Source organism: Daphnia pulicaria, chromosome 2 (assembly GCF_021234035.1).
Source record: "Daphnia pulicaria isolate SC F1-1A chromosome 2, SC_F0-13Bv2, whole genome shotgun sequence".
Lineage (NCBI taxonomy): Eukaryota > Metazoa > Arthropoda > Branchiopoda > Diplostraca > Daphniidae > Daphnia > Daphnia pulicaria.
Window position 1 is genome coordinate 8,800,056 of NC_060914.1, and position 25,854 is coordinate 8,825,909.

Here is a 25,854-nt window from a genome sequence, read left to right on the forward strand (position 1 = left end):
AATTTTTTAGAAATTTGTTCAACGAACATCACTTTATCATTAATCTAGATTTGAGAGTAGACATGAAAAATTATTGTAAAAGGAGATTAATTGTTGTTGGGACATGAATTGAAATTGGCCATTATGAATAAATTCGCGCTACGTCACCCCATTAGTAAATAAAAAGAACGGACCATTTCGTGACGAGAAATAGTTTTAAAAATAAATAATAAAAAAATCAGCACACTACATCACGACAATCGCTGCTTACTTAGCGCTTTGTCATATCTCTTCATTGCCTTTTTGTTTGCGCACGAGATATGAACATAACAAGTGAGAAGTAGGAGAGACAAAAAGAGAATGTGACGAGATAATAAACGTCAACAAGGGAGGGCAGTCTGACCATAAATTGCCTAAACACAGTGCCCTACTATATATATATAAATACTAAATAGCCTTTATTGACTTCAGCGTAACAAAAACACATTGATGGTATCAATTTCAGAAATTAATGTGTGAAAAGCAACGCCTTGTATGAAACAAATAACAATCGGATTTATGGTTTATAATGTGTTAATAGTGTTGCCAAATTTCGCTAATTTAGAAAAAATAAAATATAAAGTCCATTGAGTTCTTTAAGTTGTTTAACGAGAACTTTCTGGGAGGAGTTGCATACAGGCTCCTCCTTGCGTCCGGTGGTGTCGAGCTTGCACACCTCGCAGGCCAGCATATCTCTCCCCATCTGAAAAGTATATACCAAAACCAAACACATGACTTTCCCCCCAGTCCTGTTGCTACACGCTCACAGATAACTCTAGCTGATATACCACCGGACAACGCAGTTCACAATTTTCCACCATTCAGTCTATCCACACCGTTAAAACACTCAATTTTAATTCGAGCAAATAAAGAGTAACACGCCAAAAGTTGACCATCGGACGTGCGCGTGAACGTGACATTGTCTCATCTTGTGATTACATCATTATTATTATACACGGTGGAACGTGACAATTTATCACTGCGAGTCTACCCAACAAGGCTGATCCGGTTTTGGCGCCATAGCGGATCACCTAATCAGTTCAGGTAAATCTAACCCGGGTCAAGTTTTCCTATTCTACTTGGCTATATTAGAGCCGTGTCAACACAACCAAGTTTTATCGTACTCATTGTTTTAACAAATGAACCTTAAGGGAACCTGTGTTGCGGGTGTACATAACAGTCTACTTATTTGAAAAAAAAATATTGAATTATTTATGTATCCATAGTGAAACGTGTTTTGTATTGGAACCAAATAGTGTTCACATGTCCATTGTTTGAACATGCTAATTGATTATTCGTCGTCCAAATGAATGGGGAGAGAGATTATTCTTAATGGATGTACGTGTGGGTGAATACGGAAACTACCGATGAGCGTAAATGGGCTAAAGTATTAACCAATCACATTCATGGGAAAAGAGGGCGAGGTGAGTTTGAACATGGTGAAACATGGCGGGCTGGATAGGGAACTGGGTATTCTCGCGGTCCCAAAGTTTATAAATAGAGGGGAGAGATGATGACATTATGTTTATTGAGAATGTCTGAGTGCATTGCGCAGCAATGTACACATTTCTGGCTTCTTTCTAGCTTCAAGGTATACCTTGCGTGGCTCAAGTGCTCAATATTGCTGGATATAATCCGATAAACAGCACTCATCCGCGAAGAGTTTCAAATATCAAACACATCTTTTTTCATCAAACAATAACTTTGACTTTGAAAGGGAGCAGGGGTGTAATGTGTCAGTAATGGATTTAAAATCATGAAACAAAAAGAAATATCGAGACAGACACAACAAAAATAAATCCGATTTTGGAAAAAAACAAAAGTTGAAACTGCGTGCTTATACATCAATGGTGCTTGTTTTTACTTTTATACTTATACACTTATAAGACGACATAAAAGTGCCGTGTTTATCAATATAATTTTAGGAACAATAACAATCTAAACTTTTCCTGATCGATTGTTTTGTCTTACGCCTTTTAAAGGTTTTAAAGGACGATTTCATTTTACGATTGTTCTTTACCTACCATGTATAAGCTGGTGAAACAAAGACTTTCTTTGTATCAGTTGTCGTCATCCTGTTTGTTAAATAACCTAACAGATTTGGTTGGACGTAGTTCTGTCTGGAAGTGTAATAGTAAATCTTCCAGACCCAGATGAATTGTCAACGACAGAATAAAGTATTAACACACGCGATGGCTGATTAATGATGTGTTTTGACAGATGGTGTGAAAAAGACACGGGGGTTGAACCAGTCGTATAATCGATTTTGCGTCACTGCAAAACGCATCAGTGACTACGCACGATTGGCGACTCTAATCAACCATCTGTTGCATCAACTTGATGCTCTTAAGATGACCAAAACATACTTCACCATCGCTGTCATCATATTTTTGGCCAGCAACATCACTGGAACTTTTTCCAAGGGTATTTTAATTTTTAGTTTATTCATTTATTTTTTACGAATGTCCTATAATATGACGAATTTGTTTAATATGGCAGGTCCTCCAGTGATAACCACTTCTCTTCAACCACGTTTTACTGGTAAATTAGGAGAAGTCATCCGTTTTATATGTCCCATCAGAGGTGATCCTGAACCAATTTTCGAATGGTATAGGGTAAGTCGTTTTTATTAAAGATGATGATCATTACATATATTATGTAACACGAAACAAAATAACTATATAGAACGGAGAAAGAGTCATGGAGTACTGGGACCGCTATCGGCTTATTAGCAAAGGTTACTCTCTCAACATTCAACGCCTTGAGTGCGAGGATCAAGGAACTTACATCTGCAAGGCCGTCAACGGTTTTGGCGTTCATGAAATAAGCTTTCAATTGGATCTCCTAGGTATTTGATACTATATAGAAAACCCGACATGCACCAATTCAACCTAAATAATCTTTTTTTTTAAATTTCACATTTTACAGACGAATCGATGCAAGAAGCTTGTAAATCTAATAGCGACGAAGTGTTCTCATCGTCCAAACCCATCATCTTACACAAATCCAAAAAGTCGAAGCACATGCTCAAACCGGCCAGTTATGATGTCATGCTCAAGTGCATCGCCGTCGCCGAGCCAATTCCCAAATTCCATTGGTTCAAAGTAATTTATTATAATCCTCTTTTCACGATATTCCATTGAAATCCCAGCGCGACGTCAGAGTCTAATTTGTCTGTGGATGGCTCTGATGAATGAAACAGGATGGAGTGGAGATCATTCCCGAGAAGGGAAACGCGGAGCCTAAATATTCCGTGCGCTCCATCGTACTTTCGGAAGAGGATCTAACTGAAGTCAACGAGAAGGAGGGCATGCGATCCACGCTGCATATCCGCCATGCCAGGGGATCGGATACGGCCAACGTAAGCTTACATATAATTCTCAAATGCTGGACTTTGGAAAACAACAATAGACCGGCTTAGTGCTGGCTGACAAATTCCCACATTAACGAAATCTCTTTTGCAGTACACGTGCCGAGCCGAGAACGAACATGGATGGGATGAGTTGACGCACATCTTGGAAGTTGTCGGTAATAATTATTTTATACTTTGGCTGATTACTTACTATTAGAACGACTAATACGAAGGGTTGCTAAAGCCTATTTATATTGTTAATTTCAACATTATGTTAATACTTTTGTCAGGCTTTTGTTAGTTTTCGTGGAAATAGTCGTTAAGATAGTGCTAAAAACAAGGGCTGTGTTTACGTAAATGGGGATTTGGGTTTTTAATCGATCGAAAAGATAAACTATTGTCGACATTTTGAATGAAACAAAAAAGATAAATGGGAATTTTATTTAAAATCCTTGAAGATTACGCAATCAAAATGTGCTTGGCTTGCTACGTTGGATTTTTTCTATGGCTAAATCCGTCATAAAAAATTCTTGTGAAGAATTTGAAATTAAAAAAAAAAATAGATTTTGTATGCTAATACAAGGCAGCCACCTAACGAGAAAATGTTGCACCCTTTTAGCCGATCAACTTTTTGGAAAAATAAAAAAAAAACTTTCTTTCTTGATTTCTTGAATTTTTATTTTGTTTATTGCAGAACGTCAAGTTCCTCGACGTCCAGAATTGCATCCAGATTTCCCGCCGTTTCATACGTGGGTAGAAGCAGGGCAAGCCGGCTCTTTATCTTGCAGAGTCGAATCAGAATTTCCACCCGAAATTCATTGGCTAAAGCGGCTTACGCCAAGTCCTGGTTCGTCAAAAATCATCCAGCCTCCTACGCCCGATGAAGCGGAAGTCGAAAACATTCATTCCCAGTTTATCGTCAACCGAACAATCACTATAGGAAACATCAAATATCAGGTTGGTACGATAAATATAAGCTCCATCAATTTAATTTATTTTTTTCATTAATCAAAAAGAATTCGAAATTAATTAAATTAATTGTCTGCAAATGTAGATTCTACCTTCAGCTTTACCTAAACTGATAGACGGTTACTACTCCTCAATTTTACTACTCTCGAAAAAGAGCCAGGAAGTTGACTCTGGAATCTACGTCTGCTTGGCTTTGAATAATGCCGGATTCAACTACCGACAAGTTTACTTCAATGTCACCAATAATTACCCGCATCCAACTACAGGTATTTATTACCAACGGCAGTTATTTTGTTACACAAGCGAAATGTATCATCACGTTTATTTACTTTTCCGTAGATGAAAACTATCCAGGGCGTAACCCGAGTGAAGGATGGAGTGATAAGAATCATGCTACAACCACTGCAGTTGTTGTCGTCGTGGTCGTTTGCGGATTGCTCGCAATGGTTGTGTCATGCTTCGTCTGGAAGAGGCGCAAAAACCATCTCAAAGACAAAAGTCTTAGCGCTTCGGCTCCCTCATTTTGCCCTTCAGTTCCGGAAGCTATTATCATACAGCAACCCACTCCAGTCACTCCAACACTTCCGGACTATTCAGTCTTCCGGTAAATTTTATCGAATAATTTTTTCCGTATAATATATCTCAATATTTCATGAGGATTTTCGGTTCAAATAGGGAGGGACTATCCAGCGGTAATGGCGCAACGCCTCCAGCCTCCCATAGTTCTCGATCGGATCCAGCTCAGAATCCTCAAGCGTTGGCTCCGCAAGCCAATAAGGAAGTCTCACAGCCGCGAGTGTATTATCTGTCAGCGCGGCCGTCATCCAACACCATCACCAACAGCCCACGGCAGCCGAAAGTAATCCAGCAGCAGCAGCAGCGAACGAAACTGAACAGTTCCAGCGGAAGGAGCGGAAACGGATCTCGTCAGCATCATCGCTCATCGCCCCGGAGTGCCAATAATCATCATTACTATATCAATCCATCGCATCACCATCACCGCCAACCAGTGCCGCCAGAAGCCAGGTCGTTGACGACTGACACTTCCTTCCACAGCGACTCGTTTTATCCCGATTGGTCGGCCCATCCCCATCACATTCGATTGCCTCACCCGTCTCCCGAGAGTAGCTTTGATCAGCTTTGAGATTCAATAGTCTAGTGCCAGATCGAGACGATCGATCCGGATCGTTGACGCATTGAGATTGAAATTCAGCACTCACCCACTCGTTGATCCACACACACTTGCGCCTATATATCAAACTCGTCGCCGTTGTCGATCGATCGACGGCAATCGGAAGCTGAGTGGCCTAGAGTACAAGTGCTGTTGTATACGTTCGCCAGAGCTATAAACATTTATTTTTCAGTCGTACTGAAATGGATACCAAATACTCGCGCTTCATGTGTTTGTCGAAAAACCTGTCATTTTGCAGCTATCATGCGTACGCCATCTAGTCGTTTCACATTGAGTAATATCGTCGCCAGGCTGCTGTATAATAAATAATAATAACTACCGTAATAATATATATGTATAAATAATAGAAAACCAAAAATATTCTGTTGATTCTTTCTTTGTTGGCATTGTATTAATCATCTGTGTATATTATATATTTACAAAATATTATTTTAAAAAAAAAAAGAAACGCAAAAGCTTTGATGACAGCCTTAAAGAACTGTCTTGGCTCTCTTCGAAACGACAACAATTTAAAGCTGGGCATTCACTCCGATAAAAGTCGTAATAAGCGGTACGTAGTACATCGTCGACATCTATAATATAAGTTTTCCAAACGAAAAACACACAGTACATGATCATCGTCACAGTTTGGAGAAACATCATTTCCTTATTTCAACAATTTACAATTATTTAAAAACAAAAAAAGAAAACATGAAATTGACTCGACCAAACAAATGACCGTTAAACATCTTTTTGAAAAGATTTAAAAAAAATGTAAAAAAAAATTAAAACGAAAGTTTAGGAAGAACGGACAAAGGGGAAAGAGCGAAGAAGAAGAGATAATTGAGATACACTATTTCCATGTTACAGGGTTTTGAATCAATTTTTTTCTTTCTGAGTGTTGGATTCTGAATCAAATGGGACAAGAATTTTCTTTTTGTTTTTTTTTTTTTAGTAACAACAACTGCACGTTAAACCATTTCGATTCTTTGGAATCTGTTGTTTCGCAGGTCGTGGGGATGGCGGATGAGACTGCTGCTGGGAACGGCAGCTGGGCGAAGATCTTCGTAATTACTGAGGCCGTGCACGGAGGCGTAGGCGTGTTCAGATTCGGACGGCGGAGGTGGTGGCCCCATCATCAGAGTGGCGGCTTCGTGGTGGTACGGATAACTGTTGCTGTGGTCACCCGATCTGCTCGAAAGACAAAAATCGATGGCGAGTTGAATATAAGAGAGAGTCCACAGGTGCGTGTAATTGATCCCGCCAACCAAACTCACCTGCCACAGGGTGGCGGTCGATAAACGTGACTCCAATTGCCCCCTCCGCCTCCGCCTAAAAAGAGCGGTCCACCGCTGCTGCTTCCGGCGGTTCCACTGGACGACGTTGCCGTGCCGACCAGAGGCGAATGGCACGACCTCATTCCCGATTGGCGGCCGCTACCGCTGTTGATCCCGTGATGGAGGCGCATCATCTCCTGCTGCTGCAACTGAATGGTTCCCATGAACGGAGTCTGCACCACCAAAACAGATTTAAATTAAAAAAAAACACAAAAAAGATCGTTAAAAGATTGGAACGTTTACAGATGATGATTCTTTTCATGAAGACAAAAATACATTTCTTTCTTTTCTTTGGGTTTTTATTATTTTTTTATATGGATGGATGTTTATTGCGTGTGTAGATCGCAGTAAACCGAGTGTGGAATCAGGGCCGGACGAACCAAATCGGGTTTTTTTTCTCCACAAGAGTGTGCGATCTAACCATATCATTCTGACACGCAAGTTCAAAAGACTTGGCATCTGCGACTGAAAAAGGAATGTGCAAGGGCGAGCGATGATTTCTGAGTGCCATAGATGGCGTTCTCTGGCACGTATCCGGCCCACACAAATTTTTAATGGACGAAAAATTCCCAAACGACTGTTGAACTATTTTGACGTCTTTTCTTTTTCTTCTTATTATTTTTTGCGTATAAATATATAAGTCGTTATAACTAGAAAGAACTTACTGAATATGGCATGCAGCTGGGCGGCTGCGGCTGGAATCGATGATGCATCGGTGCCGAATCCGGCGGCTGGGGCGGCTGCGTGGGCGGCGGCGGATGATCTCCGCCACGGGGCAAACAGGGGGCAGTCAAACTGAGATCCTTGATCTCGCGCTGGTGATGGGGATGGCGTTGATGATGGGTTGCTACACCTCCGATCACACCCTCTTTCCTCGCACGCATCCGTCGCTCCGACTTGAAATAGTAAGTAATGCCGCACATCAGCACCAGGACGACTCCGGCGCCCACCACCAAGGCGATGACGACCACTGTCGGCATCCCACCGCTGCTGGCCGGATCACTCCCGCTGCCAACGCCCATTCCCGGCAACGATGACACGTCTCCCAACGGCCGGCCAGAACCTAGAATGCAAATGGAAATCAACAACATTCATCAGTCAAACTCCATCATCGTCCTCCCAAAAATTATTCGTCGATAACAAACAGCAACCGCAGCTGCGTAGATTCGACGACTAAATTTGAGTTTACAAAAATTCAGTTATTCATTGATATTTCATCCGGATTCGTCTGTGTAGATAACTACAACGTGTTCTATTTGTTTCTTTTTCTCATCAGAAAAATATAAATCTTTGGAAGCTTCCTACAAATAATATCAGACCCTTTGAATGACTAATTTCCCGGTTGCCTGTTCGGTTGGGATATTTATTCCGCCGGTTGGAATCGAGTCAAAGCGCAAATGGAACGAGGCAGCAGCATATATATTGAACATCATAGTTCGGATGGCACCCAACAACACAAAAAAAAAGCAATATAGATAGAATAGGGATCGATATAGAACGACGCCTTCCCGCGACGCGCCACACCATAACACTTGAACACGACGAGAACATGGAATCAAAAAGGGATATACGACGGATGAATGATTCAATTCCAAGCCCGCCCTTTCGATTGCTTTTCTTCTTTTTTTCCCATCGAACAGAAAAAGAGAAAAAGAAAAAGAAGTAAGACGACAGTAGCAAAAGAGGATCCGATCAACATAGCGGAGATCATTGAAACTACAACAACGGGGGAGCTATCTAGAGCCCCTTTCCGATCCATGTGGGAATTACCGCCATTCACGCGTCAAATGAGAATTGAAGATGCGTTAGCTACTATATATTGCTTCGGAATCCTTTCAGGTTAAAAAAGAACCAAGACTATATAGTAGTTTCCGTTCGTTTTATACATCTCTCCGTTTCTTTTTTTATTATTTCGGTTCCCATCTTATATAACGCCCGTAGAGGATCGTATCATTATCGTGGCGACGGCACTTTAAAATAATAAAATAAACCGCCGAAAACAAGAAAAAAAGGAGAGAGAGAACCGATTACAGAAACTTTTTTCAATTGAAAAAAAAAGAAAAAAAAAGAAAAAATTCAATTGGCTGTAATGGAAACAGGACCATTTAACCGTGAATATAATTGCGACAACCGTCGAGTGTCCGTGTATGTGTGTGTGTCATGAAATAGTCATTTCCGGAGAGAAAAAGAAATGGGGAGGAGGATCGGCGTCAAGCGTCGGCGGCGGCGGCATCGTCGTCATCGTGTGTGAATTTGTGTCGGTTTCTCTTTAATATCCAGAAACTATACGATGTAGCGGGGCCACGTCAGATCGACTCTGTTATTACGATTATTTATACACACAGACTCAAGCAATGGCCGTTTCAAGGGTGGCCGACTTTACACCAGTCCCGGGTAGTAGGTACTCACGTTCGTCTGTTGTTTCACGAAAATTTGTAAATTTTTTTTTAAGAATCGAACGACGAGGTAAAATGAAAAGAAAAAAAAAAAAGATTTCCAATTATCATTGCGGCCGCAGGCGGAAAACAGGTGAGCTGCACCACCGATGAGTCCCACCGTCTCTCTCAACATTAAAGTCGTGCGCATTAACATATAAGGGACCCGTAGGCCGCCGCCCGTTTGATGCTCCGTGGCGCGCACAAAAAAAAAAGAGATTGAGGAGCCGAACGCGGCGTCATTATAAGCTCCTAGCTGCTGCTGCTGCCAACGTCGTGTACGAAAAAAAAGGCGATATCGAGAAAGCCGAAAATAATGGCCATTAAATGTCATGCGGGATTCCCGCGTTCACAATACCCGGGCTAGTACATTGCAAGTTGTTTTGAGCATAAAAACAAAACAAGGAAACCGTTGATTAAAAATGAGCTCTTTTGGTTTTTCCCTGTTGGTGAATTTTTCAATATCGAATATTACACACGCGGGTATATCTCCTGATCCAGCCCGTAGCCTCTCTCGGCACTAGGAGCTGATTAAAAACAAAAAAGAAAAGAATCAAAAGAAAAAAGAAGCAAGTTGATTGAGTTTGTTTATGCATCGGGGAAGAAGAAAACAAGGAACTTTACCATCAGCCGAGGTTAGCGAGTTAGGCGAGAGATTCGTTTGAAAAATTTACGGCAAGCCACTCACAATGGCTGGTGTGATGAGCTCTCCTCGCGCATCTACTTAAAAAACAAAATAACCAAAAATCTCCATACTCGCCCCGTCTCGCTCGGTAAAGTCCGTAAAAAAAAAACTGCGTTTTGTTTTTTTTCTTCTCATTTTATATTCAATCATCCTTGCATCCCAAATGAAACGAGCGACGAACTCGTAAAATCTTGTTAGCTATGTGCCACTATAGTAGTCTAGTCTGCACCGTGAAAAAATAAAGGAAAAGAAAAGAAAAGAAACAAGATGGGCGAAAATGGCGTAACCACTGTTTTGACGTCTGGAATTCAGTCAGCCTTAAACAAAAGAGAACCTAACGGTTTTCAATGAGACTTTCGGCTACGTTCTTTCTTGTCTCTGTTATAGGAGAAACGAATAATAGTTAAAACAACAAATTTACCGTAGGCTATTACGGACAACTATTAGCAAGAGTCTACTAGTAGTAGACTCCTAAAAAAGACACAGGGAAATTGAGGGAGAACAAATTGTGAGTGTTCATTTCGTCTTACCTGAGATGACGTTGACGCTGGCTTCTCGGTACTGGTAGCCGGCCTCGTTGGTGGCTATACAAATGTAGACGCCACTGTGGGCGACGTGGACGTTATCCAGGGCCAATTTGTCCAGATAGGAGCCGTCGTCGGCCTGGAACGCTGGGTGGCCGGATCGCAGCACCCGGTACCTCCATCCTTCGAACTGTGTGAGGGTAGCCAAATATAACGGAAATAGAATTGGTTTTTAAAATTGGGGAATTTGAATTTCATCGAGTTCGAATCGATTTGTCCATGTCAAAATGCGCTCCAAATCATTCCAACATGTGTGGAACTTGTAAAAATAAGACGCGCCACTGATGGATGTTGGTTGCCTCAACTGACCCAAATGATTCTGTATCTCATTGAGAGTTGCTCTATATCTGTTTCCCCCCTTGCCCGTTAAGACTGATGATGCGAACATTGTAGAAGAGGAATGAAAATCCGTTCCGACCATAAAAAAATAAAAAAAACTCAAAAACTCAAAAATAATAATAATAAAAAGAAGAAGAAGAAGACGATGTGTGTCCTTATGGTCAAAGCGAAGAATGTCCATACGGGCACGGAGCCGGAAACGTGACTGATGGTTTCCCACCACTCGGGTCTCAACAACGTCCATAAATCACGAGTGTCACATATATATACAAGGCACACCATAATGCTACCCCACTTGTGCACTCATATACAGTCATACGCTGCGCATGTATATATATTTATACGCCACATTGATGTATGTATATACGCTTTTAAAAATGGTAAAAGTGTATGGACTTGGTCATAGTTAATGGAGAGAGACGGTCATAATTTGGTACCTGTAGGACACCATCCGAGTCGGGTCGACCGTTGTCCACTCCGGCAACTGCTTGACGATGAGCCTCATAGGGCGAAAGACGATCGAGTCTCTTGAGCCACTGGAGAAAGAGCGGAGTGTCGCTAATGACGCGACACTGAAGCCGGGCTGTTGAACCCTCCATGATAGTCACGTTCTGAGGGTAGAGACCCACAAAGTCCGGCTTCCGCACAGTCCGATCTACATACAAGAAGAAGAAAAATAAAAATTACATTAGCCATTTTCGTGTGTGTGCGACATTCGAGTTTGAACCAGCGATATGACTGGAAACATACGAGTCCAAGAGTGGGGACCCCCAACTACTATTCTCCCTATAGCTTAATTAGTTGCTAATGAACTTGACAGTGGGAACTTGAAAGCAGTTGTCATGGCAGCAATGACTCCACCCTTTTGGCGTTTGCGTGTCCTTTTAATGAGCTGCATCTTCCACCAGCGACCTGATTATCAAGTCAAAGCTTTTCCACAACAGACAACATCGCTGCTGCTGCTGCTGCTCTACAATTAGCTCTTCATTACTGACTTCTCTCTGTACTACTACTATTCCCACAGTGGTCCTTTTCAACTTAATCCCCCCATGTGTGGGAGACTTAAAAAAAAAGGACAAAACTCCCCAAGTACTTTTTATAGGCGATTTCTTTTTCTTCTTTTTGATGGCAACTTTCTGCAGCCAAAGGGCAAGAGAGAAAATGAAAGGACTTGCAAGGGCGTGTATACACAAAGTCCCCAAAAATTGGATTTCTTCTTTTTTCTTTTTCTCTCGCCTTGGATGGGAGAAAAACGGAAGGACGATGTCTATATGGTAACTGAATTATAGGGCGACAAAAGGAAAGAGTCAAGAGGGAGCTAACACATCTATATAGAATATACAGGCCAGGCTACAGTGAGAGAGGAAAGGAAGCGTTATAATTGAATTGGAAGATGTCGTCGTCGTCGTCGAGAGAGAAAACAAGAAAAAGAAGAAGAAGAAAAAAGTTTGTTTCATTCCGCGAGGAAAAGATTGTGTGCGTCTATATATAATACCGAGAACTTGAACGGCGAAAGAAGCGTTGATCGATCCGTAGGGGTTGACGGCCCGGCACGAATAGGTTCCCGAATCGTCGACATTCAGTCGTGAGACTTGCAACTCCCAGCGACCGACACGACGATCCTCTCCAATCTCCTTGCCGTCCTATAAAAATAATAATAATAAAAAAAGATTTTTGTTATTTTACAAGAAAAAAACATTATTATCATCATTAATTTAAGTGCGTCGTTTAGATATTTTCTTTCTTCTCTGATGTGTGTGCCTTGGCAAATGTCAACATTCAATAACTAGAGAGCGTGTGTGTGTGTGTGCTACTATTCATCCGAGCCCCCTTTCAAACACCATTTCCTTAATGGCTTTCCAAAGTTTTCCTGGTTGCTGGTGCTCATAGGAGATGTTTTAATACGCTCATCTCTCCGAGGACCCGAGAACACAAACAAAAACTTGTTGGGGAAGTAGAGAGCTCTTTGACGACCGGTTGCGCGTTGCCAAACTGTTAAATGTGTAAACTTTGGAGACAAATTACTTTCGCCTCTTTTCCCAACGTGTAAACTCGCTCGAATATTACTTTGGTAAAAGGGGGGACATGGGATATATACAATCAAGATAAGCTGTTGAAACAGGTCCCCCTCTCCTCACCTTCGTTCTTCAAGGTTGTCAAACAACCAGGGAGCCAATCAAAGTGGCGCAAGCAATCAACTTTCGTCATATGTTTATATATAGATATGTCAAAAAAGTGTAGCTAGTGTACCTTGAGCCAAATGAGATGAGGTTCGGGCTCTCCTTGAGCGAGACATTTGAGTCGGAGAGTTGAATCGACGGGCAGCTGCCAGATCCTTCCGGCCGGCATTTGACTGGTCTCGACGAGGAGCGGAGCCAATCCGGAGCCGGGCCGCACGATTTTCCTCCACGTCACCAAGTCCGTCTCGGTGTCTTCCGGCCCGAAAATGGTGTCCGATGGCGGAGGATCAGTCACTTTGGCGTTTGGATCTGTTGTAGTTGGGCACAAAAAAGAAGCACAGACGGATTGTTTAGTGGATGGTTCTTTTTACTATTTTTAAGGACAAACATCGCAGCAGAAGGATCAAAGCCATAGCCAATGGATGCACACACAATCGTCAATGATCAAAGGAGAGTTTGGCTTTTGATATCCAGGCATTTGACTTGATCATCTCATGACCTGGTTACGACGCAGAATAACGGGCCCAACTAGTACAGGACAGAAAACCACTCGACCGGCTGGTCAAATACAAACGACAGACATGGACGACGACAGTCTTTTTATTTTCCTTTTGTTTGTGTGATTAACGAGATTCCAACCCATCATCTAGAATAATCAACAATAAAAACCAAAATGGGCAGTACGACACAAGACACACAAAAGAATTTGGTGAAATATGTACGACTGCGACGGCCTGTGTACACGTTTCTTATATAGCGGCTCACCTCTAGGAGCTGATTTTCTCACGTCAACGAAAAACCGCAGCTGGGCAGCGAGAGACCAGCACACCAACGGGAGGAGGAGGATTACTATCAGCACTGTCTTTATTTTTTCTCTCTCTTCCAACTTGTTGTAATCATATAATATATAAACGCGCGTGTTACTGCATTTTTCTTCTTTCGTTTCTTTTTCTTTCCGTGGCCGGCAAGTGGCGATAGCGTGACTTTTCCCAGAGTCAATTTATTCTGTCCTTTTTTCTTTCTTGTACGTAATATTTTATTTTTTCGGGGGGTAAATTCGTCTGAGCGAGACCAGCACAGCCGCAAGCCTTGGCCAGCCTTAGAGAGTAGAGAGAGTCCTACCTACTACAACAACTCGATTTATATACACAGCTTGGGTTAAGGCCCGCTGCTGCTGCTGCATTCGAGCTTTGGTAATTGCAGTCGGATGAGAATGGGCGACCTAATTTAGGTTGAACACGAATCAAACGAGTTACACTAGTCCCCGTCGAAATGTTAAAAAAACAATATCCAACTCTGCGACACACGCAATGCTTCTGTGGCTAATTTATTGATTAATAATCGTAAATCAAACAGCTGGGAGGGAAATTTAAAAAATAGAAAAAAATACCCAAGAATTGCGCAAGAGAAAAACAAAAGAACAAGAACAAAAACAGCCACTAAACTCTCTCCAAAAAATACGGGATCTTATTTTTATTTTATTTCTGGTTGGTATTTATGTTGTCTGTACAGTAGTCTCGTTGGTCGTGCAAGTTCCGGGCCATTTAGCGCCTTGTTTACTCTGACAGTCCGATCGGTTCGGGACTCACGCACGAACCGACAGCACTCCTTTCGCTCTTCGCGATAAGACGACCAAAATCGATTCAAAACACAACGGCCTTGTTTAGTGTGTGTGTGTGTGTGTGTCATAGTGTCTGGTCTCTTTAGATCTCGGGATCGAATGACGACGTTAGACTCGCCGTCCTAACTCGCTTTTACCCCCATCACTCGCTTAAATGTACACGACAAAACTCGTTGAAAATGAAGCTCGCGGACGGACGGATCAGCGCCTTTCGTCCGTGAGTGGAGGGGGGAGAGAGACGAATATGGCGGGGGGGGGGGGGGATAGTTAAATGGATCACCGGCTCACCGAGCCCCATTTCGTAATAGGATGGAAGAGAGAGAGAGAGAGACGAGCCGAGTGAAAAACCATCAAAAGAAAGCCTATAGTAGAAGAAGGGACAAAAGAAAATGGGCGACTAGCTGGCCGTCTATAGTAGACAGACACTTTTAGGTTGGAAAAAGCTGGCCCAACCCACGCTTTGAATAGTCTAGGTCTTCCCTCCCTTTTTCTTTCTCATTTCTCTTGTCTTTAAAAAAATTACCCAAAAGAAAAAAAGAGGCAATTCGGCGTGTGTGGGAAACTGAGCAGGTGACAATGACAGCGGCCGTGTGTGGATATAAAAATAGCCAAAAGACAATGGGAGTACCGCACACAGTAGACAGTAGACTTGCTCCGCCTGTCTCTGTCGTTTCCAATAAATAACTTTTATATTTCTTTTTTTTTCTTTTCGGCGTTGTTGGCGGCCTTAGGCATGGATATATAGACTCGGTAATAGCGGCGGAGCATTATGAGAGTCCTACCAGTCGTGTAATCATTCGAGTGAAAAGTGCATGTTTCTGGTGGAGGGGGGGAGGGATCCTCCCCTTTTCTCCGTGTCTCTCCCAGTCTTTTAATATTCCCCGATGAACCAGATGAAACGAAGAATTGCGGAAGCGTAATAGATAGATTCGAAACGCTATAATACATCTATAGTGGAGAGGGGGGAGTGAGCAGCGCACACATGACACACCACTCTCTCTCTCTCTCTCTCTCTCTCCGCTTTACACACCCACGGGCGCACAAGTGAAATCAATGTTCCAGAAAAAAAAGCTTATTGCCAGGCAACTGGCTGCAAATCCAATTGTTCCGGTTGGCTGATGGCAAGAATCGAATCGCCCCACCAATATATATTATATAAGATATTGTAGAACCTCTCTCTACTCTACACCCCCTCTTCTTCTTATTTGAAATGAAAATAGAAATACTCTGTACAATGTGTATCAAATAGTTTTTCGCCCCCCTCCGGACATAAAAAGAGCTAGAGAGAGAAAATGGTTGACAATTAACACACGGTCGCGAGTTCTTGAAAATATACCCTGCCGCTTTTTCTAGCCATTTTACTCTGAAACGGTTTTATTTATTGAGGAAAAGGAATCCTCCTCTTGTACACATTGGTAACTGCAGCTCCTGTACGCGACATAGACACACAGAATGTGCGTATGAGCTGGCGTTTTCAATAAGCTTTTGAAGCCTTTGTTCGAATTTTAATAGCCAGGGCATGACTTTGGCGGCTGAGTCAAGAAAAGCGCCATTGACGCTCTATATATACTAGGAGTCGCACTATAAATTGCTAAGCAGCTAGTATACTACTGCTGAAAATAAATACTTTTGGCAAAGGGCATGGCTTTGCAGTGTGTAGAAAGAGAGGAACTCTCGGCGGTTAATTGTTTCACCATGTGTCAGCAACGAATACCGGAAGTGAGAAAAACTCATTAAAAAGTCATTGCGACTATATAGGAGAGAGAAAAGACGGGGGGGGAGGAGGAGGATCATCGCCAGGACCCCCCGAGCCAAAGGGAACAATCACGCCCGGTATTCTTATGTTGTTATTTTTCTACTTTTAAAAAAAAAAAGGACAAAAGAGAATGAACGCCATCCGCCCTTGTAGGTTTTTTACTAGGCATAAGTACACGCTCACGACCAATAACCGAAAGGATTTTGACCTACCGACAATGACGATTTCAAAGGTGACCTGCTCCGAGCCGAAACCGTTGACACCTGCAAACAACAAACAACAAAAGAAAAAAGGAATTTGTTAGATTATGGATATATAGTATTTAACCCGCCCGGGGTTTGAGTATCATCATTTTAAAAAGTGGCGGTGTGGCTAAAATAAAAATGATGATGATGATGGTAGTACATTACCTTTACAGGTGTATTCTCCCGAATCGTCCAGGATGACTTCTTTGATCCGCAGGCCGTGGCTGGTCGATTTAAAGCGCTCCCAGCCGGCCGTCACGCTGTCGCCATCCTGCGTGCCCAGTACAAACAGAATCGTGAAAAAAATGTACATATATACATATTTAGTATGGAATCAAATAAAAACCACCCAAAAAACATTATGTTAATGAGGTTCAATTTGTGTTTTTTGGGTCCCGAGAGAATATGAAGAGTCGCGGCGGGGTCTTGAGGATCAAACAAGATCGAAGTTACAAAAACCCAGAGGGAGGGTGGAAGGAGGAGGAGGGAGGGAGAGGCTTTTTGGGTTATTGCCATCGTCAAGCCGAGGAGGAGCGTGACGACGACTAACCCCCCCACACACAAAATGAAAATTGTAGTGCAAAGCAAATATTGACCTTGTACCACTCGACGATGGGCGTCGGCGTCCCCCGGATGGGGCAATCCAATTTGACAGTCTCGCCCAATCGGAACGTTTGCTTCGACGTCACCGACCCAGAAATGTGAGGCGGACCTGAATTTGACACACGTAAAAAAGAAGAAAAAATAATGTATTATATATCAGTTGAGATTAAGAGAAAAAAAGACAAACAAGAAAAGCAATTCCAATTGGGGAATGATGACAATGCCCAGTATGGGGCCGTTCTTCTTTTGACTGCTGAAAGTGGGACCGTAGGAGGACCGTGGCCTCTTGATGGCATGGCATTGATCACGAAAAGTGAGGGGGAACGAAGATGGTGAAGTCGGCATCGTTCACAGAAAAACGGCCAGTGGAGAGAAGTAGGAAGAAAAAGGAAAAAAGTTGCATGTCAAGTGCTGATGCAACACACTCGGCACTCTGGTGAAGTGCTTTCCATATTGACACAGTCATCTGCTAGCTGCTAGCTGCGGCTGCTGCTGCGCCCTGGGCGTTCAATGTTGACCCAAGCGTCGACGTCATCATCATCTTGAGTCTAACCAGCGGCCAGTTTCACCACACCAGAGAAATAGAAAATAAAAGTTTCTGGTTTCGATCCTTCCCTCATTGTGTAATTTGTTTTCTTTTTTAAAGAAAAGAAAAAAACCGTTCAGGTTATTTTGAATGATTCAAAACTCGCGCCCTGGTAATTGCTACCCGCCTCCTTCTTTTCAAAAAAAAATCTCCCAACTGTGGGAGGTCCAGCGGATCTTACATTATAACTAATGCATATCATTTTCTATCCCCCCTTTTTGGTTTTTGATACTCGTTTTGTTTTGTTTTAAACCAATTATTTGAGCTGGACTTGCGTCTAATCAATTTGAAACGGCGGGCGTCGTCTCGCGTTTCGCTCGGTCGCTCCAGAAAGAAAAAAACAAAACAAAACAACAACTTTGCAGAGGTGGGAGTTTGGGTCCGAGATTGCTGGGCTAACGTGAAACAAGAGCGTCCAACACGTTAATTAGTCCTTTCTCGGCCGAATCGTTAATTCAGTCCCGCACACACAAGGCGGCGGATGCACACAAGGCGGAGTAGAAGGCGTTCGTACCTCTTAACGACACTCGCAACAGTCTCATTTAACATGAGATACACACTCCTCCTACTCTTGACACTCGTTTTTTAATTTTACTTTTCTTTCTTCTCTCTTCCATGGCCCGTCTGGATGAACATTTTTTGATTCTTTCGTGTCGAGAGAGAAAACGCTACACGCCCGATTTGATTCGATTAGATCATCCACTCCAAAAAACAAAAAAGCTATCCATCAACTTCAAAAAACCCCGCGCCGCTGGAAGAATAACAAGAAGATGGGGAAACATTTTTTTTTTCTGTAGAGAAACGCTCAAAGCGGCCACCACCCAGCAAGTTTCAACTTGAAACCGTTGCCTATTTTCATGACGTTCGAATCGTCTTTCAAGTGTTAACTTGAATCAACATGGGCAATCCATTATTTCCCTTTTAAAATGAACTAAGAGTTTGATATTATTGCTGGTTTTTTCCCTTGCCCATTTGGCGAAACTAAAAATGTTGTTGCGTAATGGAAGGGAGGGCGCAATGCAGAGGCGGATCTGGCAAACACATCAGTCAAGGCAATCGGACGTGTCTTGGGAGGAAAACACCACCGCAGATACGACTACAAGACTCTCTCTCAACAATCTCTCTCTCTCTCGGTGGAGTGGACTGAAGAAGAAGAAGAAGAACACACGCATCCCGAGCTCTCTTCTTCTCTTTTTGGGGTTTGAACATGTTTACCACAAAATGTGTTGTGATGGAAAGCAACTCTGCATCAATAAATAATGATGTGTTTACTGGAGAAAGAAAGAAAATAAGAAAAAATCCGGCCAGCCGGAGAAGAGAAGAGAGTCTAACTTTCTGTGAGTTTGTATTCGGAGGAGGGGGGGTAAATGGGTCTTCTATTTGAGAGGTTTGTTCTTATAAACTTCTTATATTTATATATCTATTGAATGTTTGATATTCTTCTCTTTTGGAGGGAGTTAGCCACTTGGTTATATACACAGAAATATCGTGGTGAAGTTGTTTAGACCTAACCAAGATGGAAGGGAAAGCTAAGGAAAAGTGAACGCGGAACCCAAAAATCCAAAAATCTAAACAAACATTCGGGGTAAACGTGAGAGAGAGAAAAGAAGGAAGTATAGGCTGCTTCTAGCAATAACATCCCCCTGGGTCCTCTACTGTCTGCTGCTGGGTGATGGCTATATAGGCGTGAAAAAGCAAAAAAGCTGGGCGCCATCACAAACAGAAAATAGTACCACCACCGGTGGCGTTTATTTCTAAATTTAGTCGCCATAGGAGAAAAGAAGAAGAAGAAAAAATAGGTGAAAAAGAAATACGAGTCCCAATCGGAAATATCTCAAACAGCAACACACCACCGAGGGGGCTCTCACACCCATCACTCGCCGTGTGTCTCCTCCTATTGCCGAATCACATTCATCTACAAGATAGACGGTTCCTACACACGGGGTTTTACACCAGTCCCATTCTATATGGAGTGGGGCTGGGCTTTTCTTAATTAACCGACAAGAAAACCAATCGAGAGTCGACTATTCGATCCATTTGTCTTTTAGTGACTGCCTCTGTCTGTTTGGCTTGTAAATGTTACGGTTTCTCCGGCATAGAATACACAGTGGAATATATATACATAAGAGAGAGAGTCGGGAGTATATAGTGTTGGTTTGAAATATTACCTTTTAGACCGGAATCGGAGAGGGTCCCGGCCACGTGGAGGGTCAGCAACAGCAGGAGGTGGTCCACAGTTCGGCTAAACATTCTCTAGGGGGGTTTTCTCTCTTTCTCCAGTTGCCAGCACCGACAGAAATTTCGATTGTAGACGATCACTAAGGGAAAAAATAAATTTAAAAAGAAAAAATTAGTTTGAATAGAAGCTGCTGGCAGGGTAATTTTTAGCTGACAAGAAACATTTTCTCATTTGCATGTTTGATTTCTAATCGGGTCGCCAAATGAGGACGTCACCGTGGAGAAGTCGACGAGTGGGGCGGAGTACCTAATAGGCTAACGCCGGAACTGCGCACGTCTATAAATGTATTTATGGAAATGGACGTGGAAAAGTTGATCATGACGGAGACTTGACGACGTTATCCACAAGGTAAAAGGGAATCGAAACATATTAAGTGGAAAGAAAAGTTAGTTCTCCGGGGAACTTATATCGCCATGGCAGTTGCCAAGAGAGAGGGGGAAGCAAACACACACACACAGAGCAGAGAAGGTGAATCGGTAATGCGCATCCGCCTCTCCAATTCTGCCAGACAAAATGGTCCTCTCAAAATGGAAATCAACATCCGACGAAACGTCTCATTTCCATTGCTAATCGCAAGCGCCGCCTCTTTATCGCCTCCCCCACTCCCGTTTCTTTACATTCAAAGATTGAAATAAATTATCTTTTTATCGATCCCACACACACACACTCACATACACAGACAAACGAGTCATCATCGACGTTGCTCCCCCCTTTCGCTCTGCTTTTTTCCCTTTTTCGGAAGAGCTTTTTTTTCCATCCTGGGCATACAATTGTAAGGGTGCGGATCCGACAGGATTATTGTTATTAGACTATCCAACTTTGAGCTTTCACGGTGTAGTAGTAGCAAGAGGGGAGAATGCGATTATTGCACGCCAACTCCCGAACGTGTCCAAATCATGGCTGGCAAGTTTAAACAGAAAATATGGAAGAAAAGAAATATAAAAATCTAGAAAAGAAAAAAAGATGATGGAATGCAACTTTTTCCACTATTTATTTATTTATTTTACTCCGCCGAGGAAAAAGCCAACACTCTCAAGAAAAAAAAACCCTCATGGTTTCTCTCTCTAGTCGACCTGAACGTGGAAAAATGTTTCAGATTCGTATCTATTTCTGTAGCGGTGCTTTTTTTCTTATTTTTCTTTTTCTTTTCGTGTGAAGGGGTGGCAGCAGCAGCACACCGGAGCGTTCATCGATTCAATAGGTTTTCTCTGTGTGTGTGTCAGTTCGTTCAGCCTTTGACGCTGTCGTCGAAAGAATAAGAGCCTCATTCAAAGACGTTTGAATCTTTATGGTCGCACACTATAGGAGCGGCGTGAGTTATCACACTCGGTTCTTCTTCTTCTTTCCTTTCCCCCTTTTTTTTGTTGTTGTCTTAAATAGCGCTCTCTCATTAACAAGCAAATAGCTCGGGAGCAGATGAACCATCCCATTTCGAAGCAGAACGCGAGCGTGTGCCAAACCCAAAAGGCCGTCTATATAGTCTCTCTCTCTCTCTTGGCTGGGCTATTCCCATATCTCTCTTCTCTCCCCCCGTCGTTCAGACTCGATGGTTTTCCATGTAATTGATTTGTTAATCCAGTGGAATTCCTTTTCTTTCTTTTTTAGTGCCTCTGACATTTCCCCCCCCCCTCCTCTTCTTTTTTACTCTCTGACCATAATAATAATCACGGAGAGCGTGTCATTCTTGTATACGATTTCTCAGTGTGTATGCCGTAAGAGCAAGCTCGACAGTCTCTCTATAGCCCTCCCCCCATTCCGACATAGACATACACAAGAAGCTTATTTAGATGCAAATATGAATAAATAAATAGGTTCACAATAGGAGGCAAGATAAGAAAATGACTGGGATATATATATATGTACGTCCGAGTTGGTTTTTTTCTTTTTCTTGTTGTACAACTAAAAGATGAATATTTTTCTCTCTCTCCGTCACGCGAACGCAGTTTGTTTGTCCGCAACGTTTCTTCTTCTTGTGTGGGGAAAAGGGAATAGAACAAGTGCTTGTTTCTTTATATTCCTTTTGTCTCTCTCTTGTTGTTGTTGTTGTGTAGTTATTCATTCCTTTTCTTTCTAGACACTGGGCGAGCGTGAGCGCATATCGGTAATGTATACGGGGCTGTACGGTTGCCGGCCGAGCCTAATATGGTCATTCCATATCGCCTGACTAATTCATATGTAACAAGGAGGAGAACACACACAACAACAACAACAACCGACAGAATAAATAATATCGGGGGCTGATTTGCAAATGAGCCACTCCAACTCCCCCTCCAATAGTTCACTGGGAAAAATAAAAAGTTGTTTCACTCGGTGGAAAATAACCGACGAACCCGGGCCAGCAGTTGGGAGAGGAGAGACCAATTCAAATTAACATAATCCCCCCCTGATTCTCTTATATATTTCCAGACTACATTTTACAGTGGAGCTTATGTTAATCGGTGGAAATAATTCACGTCGAAATTATAGAGAAAGAGAGAAAGGGCGTTTGGAAAAACATTGACACAGTTTGCCCAATTTCTTTGGGAGGGAAAAAAACAAATATTTGAAAAAACCCACACACGAGAGAGGATCTAACGTTTCAATCATAATGACTCGTTTAATGCAATACGGGCGGGAGGGTTCTTTTTTCTTCTTTCCAGCTGGATGAGAAGATGGATGGATCGAAAAGAGGAGGTTGACGATGTCAGAGAAAATAAAAGCTTCTACTACGGGCTGGGCTGGCCGCCGCCGCCGCCCGTCTGTTTGTTGTGTGCGCACGGGAAGCGCACACACGCGGCCAATCAAATTCTGTTTGCGGAGAGCAAACACGTTGATCAAACAGAGAGCGGCCCTGTGTCGTCGGCCATCAAGTCTGTCAGCTGCGAGAGCAAACAGATAGAAGGAGTCACTCGACAAAAGAAAGTGAAAGCCTTTTTTCCCTCCTATCTCTTTCTAGCTGGCCAAAAAAAGAGTCTAAAGAAGAAGAAGAAGAAGAAGGAGGAGTAGACGATCTTTTTTGATATTCGTTTGCTTTCGCCGAATAACCCGAAAAGCCCTTGGCCCCCATCGAGACACTGCCCCGGCTACTCTAGCGTCGACGGAATAATAGACGAAGAGATGCTGTGTGCATTATTCGTTTCGGGAAACTGGATAGCTTCCAAAGTGAGTTCGGCTAGAGTCGAAAAAACCTTCCCCAGCACTGAAACGATCGTGAGCGGCAGTTTGGGTGTGAGTACACGCTACTACTACAGCTAGGGAGTCGGGACTTGTGTACACGAGATAATCGGTGGGTATGAAAAATCGGCAAATGGAGTCGAACAAGAGGATTGATCGATGGAGAGTCGCGGCTTTAAGTACTAAAACATGTTTTTTTGGCATCACTGGGTGATAGGCGAGAGCTCAGCCGTGCCGAGTCCATCTCCCAGTTTAGAGAGTACAACTGGCCAAAATGTCTACAGTGTGTTTGTGTAGTGTGTGTTAGTTGAAGGACTTGAAGCTAAACAGAAATCGCATTTCGCTCTTGGGATCAGCTTTTTTTTTTTAAACAGAAAATGTTTTTTTTATTTTTTTAATACTTTTCTTACGTCACAGCCCCAAAAAGAAAAAGAAAAAAAAATGTGTGTGTTTTTGTTTTGGTTAGTTGTGGGTTTTCTCTAAACATTGCGGGGACGAGTTGAGCAGACGACGTTGGCTACTTCCAATTGGGAAACACGAGGAGTTTGCGAAAAAATGTCTATTTTCTTACCTCTTTGTCGAGTGGCATTGCTGATGGTTTCCGAAGAAAAAAAGAAAGAAAAATAAAAACACTGGCGAGGAAATCCGTCACCGTCAACTTGATTATGAAACCACACTAGCCAGTCAGTCTCCCCCAAAACACACACACACGAAAGACTCTCGTCTTACAGAAATGGCTGGCAGCACACTTGTAACTCTAGACGAAACAAAATTGCACAACACTCTGCACACACACACGAGCGAGCGTGTTCTTCTCGTTTTGGGAAAGAAAAACAATCCAAAAACTCTGCCAATGCAAATTTATAAAAGACGAGGGGAGTATAGAGAGAAATAGAAAGAGCCAAGCAACAGCACGTCCGTCGACTAGGAGGACCAGGCGCCAACTGAACTCGCGTGTGGTGGTGTCTGCTAGATTTGAAGGCTCTCTAGTCTCTAGCTCGCCATGTCCTCCCTACTACCACCCACTCGCCCTTTTTTTCCCTTTTAGTATATAGTACCTAAGTAGGTAGTAGCTCTCTCTCTCTCTACAAGTACATGTATACCTTGGGTCGAGTTGGGTCGCATATCTCACATAAGGTCTCCTCTCATCCGCCTTCCTATTATTATCTGCTTATTTTCCACATTTTTCTTTTTCTTTTTACTTTTTACCTTTTCTTGGCATCAGCTCTATTGCTACTACATTCACAGCCCCTTCAAGTGTCGACACACATACTCAATAAAAATTTAAAAAAGAAGAAAAAAAGGGCCATTGAGAAAATGGCTCGATAGGTTTTCAGCTGCACCGGATAATAATATGAAAAACTCAGTAGGGGGTTAGTGGGGGGATATAGGGTTGTGGGGGGGGGTCTATATTTTTACGGCCTTCCAACTCAAGTTTGTTAATTGCCAACTTAGCGCCCAATCTAACAAGGGGGGGATAGAATACTCTAATCCGAAATTTTATGCTTTTCATGGCTGTATATTATACAAAAGAGTAGTAGGAGAGAGCAGCCCGTTATAGTCCATATAGTTCTTGGCCATACATACATTTGTATACCAATGTTTCGAGTGTGACCTGGAAATCTTATCTCGAGTGGACCGAGCGCGTCGACATTTCGGAGAGAAAATCCAAAAAGATGGAATAGCTGGGGAGAATTCCGAAATCAATCCATCTCTTGGGCTGTTGGACGGACGAGCCGAGTCGCTTTTCCGTTTTGCCCGTCTGCTGGTCGACGGCCAAAATGTGTGTACAACCCACACCATTTCTCGGAGAGCCTAGCTCTACTCCGGCTGAGCTGCTGCTGCTGCACATCCAAAAGCAATCGATAGTTTTAATTGAAGAGGATCAGACCGTCTGGGATAATATAGAGGACAATGTAGGCAAAGGGGGGGATACGGAATAAGCGTCTTGTCGATATTACATAAATAGTGAACGGTACGCAGTAGCAGCAGAAGATAGGCCGGCAGGGAGCTTGAAGTGCACGAGAGAGTTTGATTCATTTCACGGACGGGAATATAATGTTATATAACGGGAGACTATATAGAGGATGACGAGACGGAAGGCTCAGCACAGCCAGCTTTGAGCCGCCTGACTTGATATCTCTATTTAGATTAGGGGTGATTTCCCTCTCTCTCTCTCTCTGACGGTTGGCTGCCAGCATATATACGTATATATGTATACCACCCTGGACTTTTGCTGGGTTTCTTCTTCCACTGGGTGCTGGGTGGGTTTGGTGGGTGGGTGTGTGTGCCGCCCGCTCTTCTCGATAGCCGAGAAAGCATTAGAGTTATTTCCTCTTCTCGTTTCTCTCTGCTCTGCTCTGCTCTGCTCTCGTCTGTAATCTGTTGGGATTGAGTTAGACAAGGCTCAGTCACGGCTCGCGTTCTCGGTCGCTCACTAGCTGTCAAATACATCCTCTTCTTCTTCTTCTTTTTCGTCTTCTTCTTCTTCTTCTTCTTTGGGCCCGCGCGTTTCCTTCGGCCCGTCTCTTGTAAGCTTTTCCGTCAGCTCCCGGAGCAAAGAGAGAGAGATAAGAGCCTG

The 25,854-nt window shown here is 42.8% G+C and overlaps 2 protein-coding genes across 3 annotated transcripts; one reads left to right on the forward strand and one right to left on the reverse strand.

Annotated features, from left to right (window-relative positions):
• The first annotated feature begins 750 nt into the window (after window positions 1-750).
• Window positions 751-6,116, forward strand: LOC124327840 (fibroblast growth factor receptor-like 1). The gene is made up of 11 exons (XM_046786859.1): window positions 751-1,062; window positions 2,239-2,442; window positions 2,518-2,633; window positions 2,704-2,866; window positions 2,947-3,122; window positions 3,221-3,379; window positions 3,483-3,546; window positions 4,065-4,327; window positions 4,425-4,605; window positions 4,679-4,943; window positions 5,015-6,116. The coding sequence occupies exons 2-11, from the start codon at window positions 2,370-2,372 to the stop codon at window positions 5,481-5,483; spliced, it is 1,929 nt and encodes a 642-aa protein (XP_046642815.1). The 5' UTR covers window positions 751-1,062; window positions 2,239-2,369; the 3' UTR covers window positions 5,484-6,116.
• On the reverse strand, window positions 5,951-24,228 carry LOC124327839 (fibroblast growth factor receptor-like 1). 2 transcript variants are annotated; one of them, XM_046786858.1, is made up of 12 exons: window positions 23,845-24,228; window positions 20,050-20,199; window positions 17,289-17,404; window positions 16,858-16,963; window positions 16,660-16,710; window positions 13,141-13,379; window positions 12,386-12,533; window positions 11,328-11,545; window positions 10,498-10,681; window positions 7,513-7,910; window positions 6,788-7,020; window positions 5,951-6,701 (listed from the first exon to the last, which is right to left on the reverse strand). In XM_046786858.1, exons 2-12 carry the CDS (start codon window positions 20,129-20,131, stop codon window positions 6,482-6,484), a joined length of 1,995 nt encoding a protein of 664 aa, XP_046642814.1. In that variant the 5' UTR covers window positions 20,132-20,199; window positions 23,845-24,228; the 3' UTR covers window positions 5,951-6,481. The 2 variants fall into 2 exon arrangements, with proteins under 2 accessions (XP_046642814.1, XP_046642813.1); XM_046786857.1 differs by having other exon boundaries at window positions 6,788-7,029.
• Between the last annotated feature and the right edge of the window lie 1,626 nt (window positions 24,229-25,854).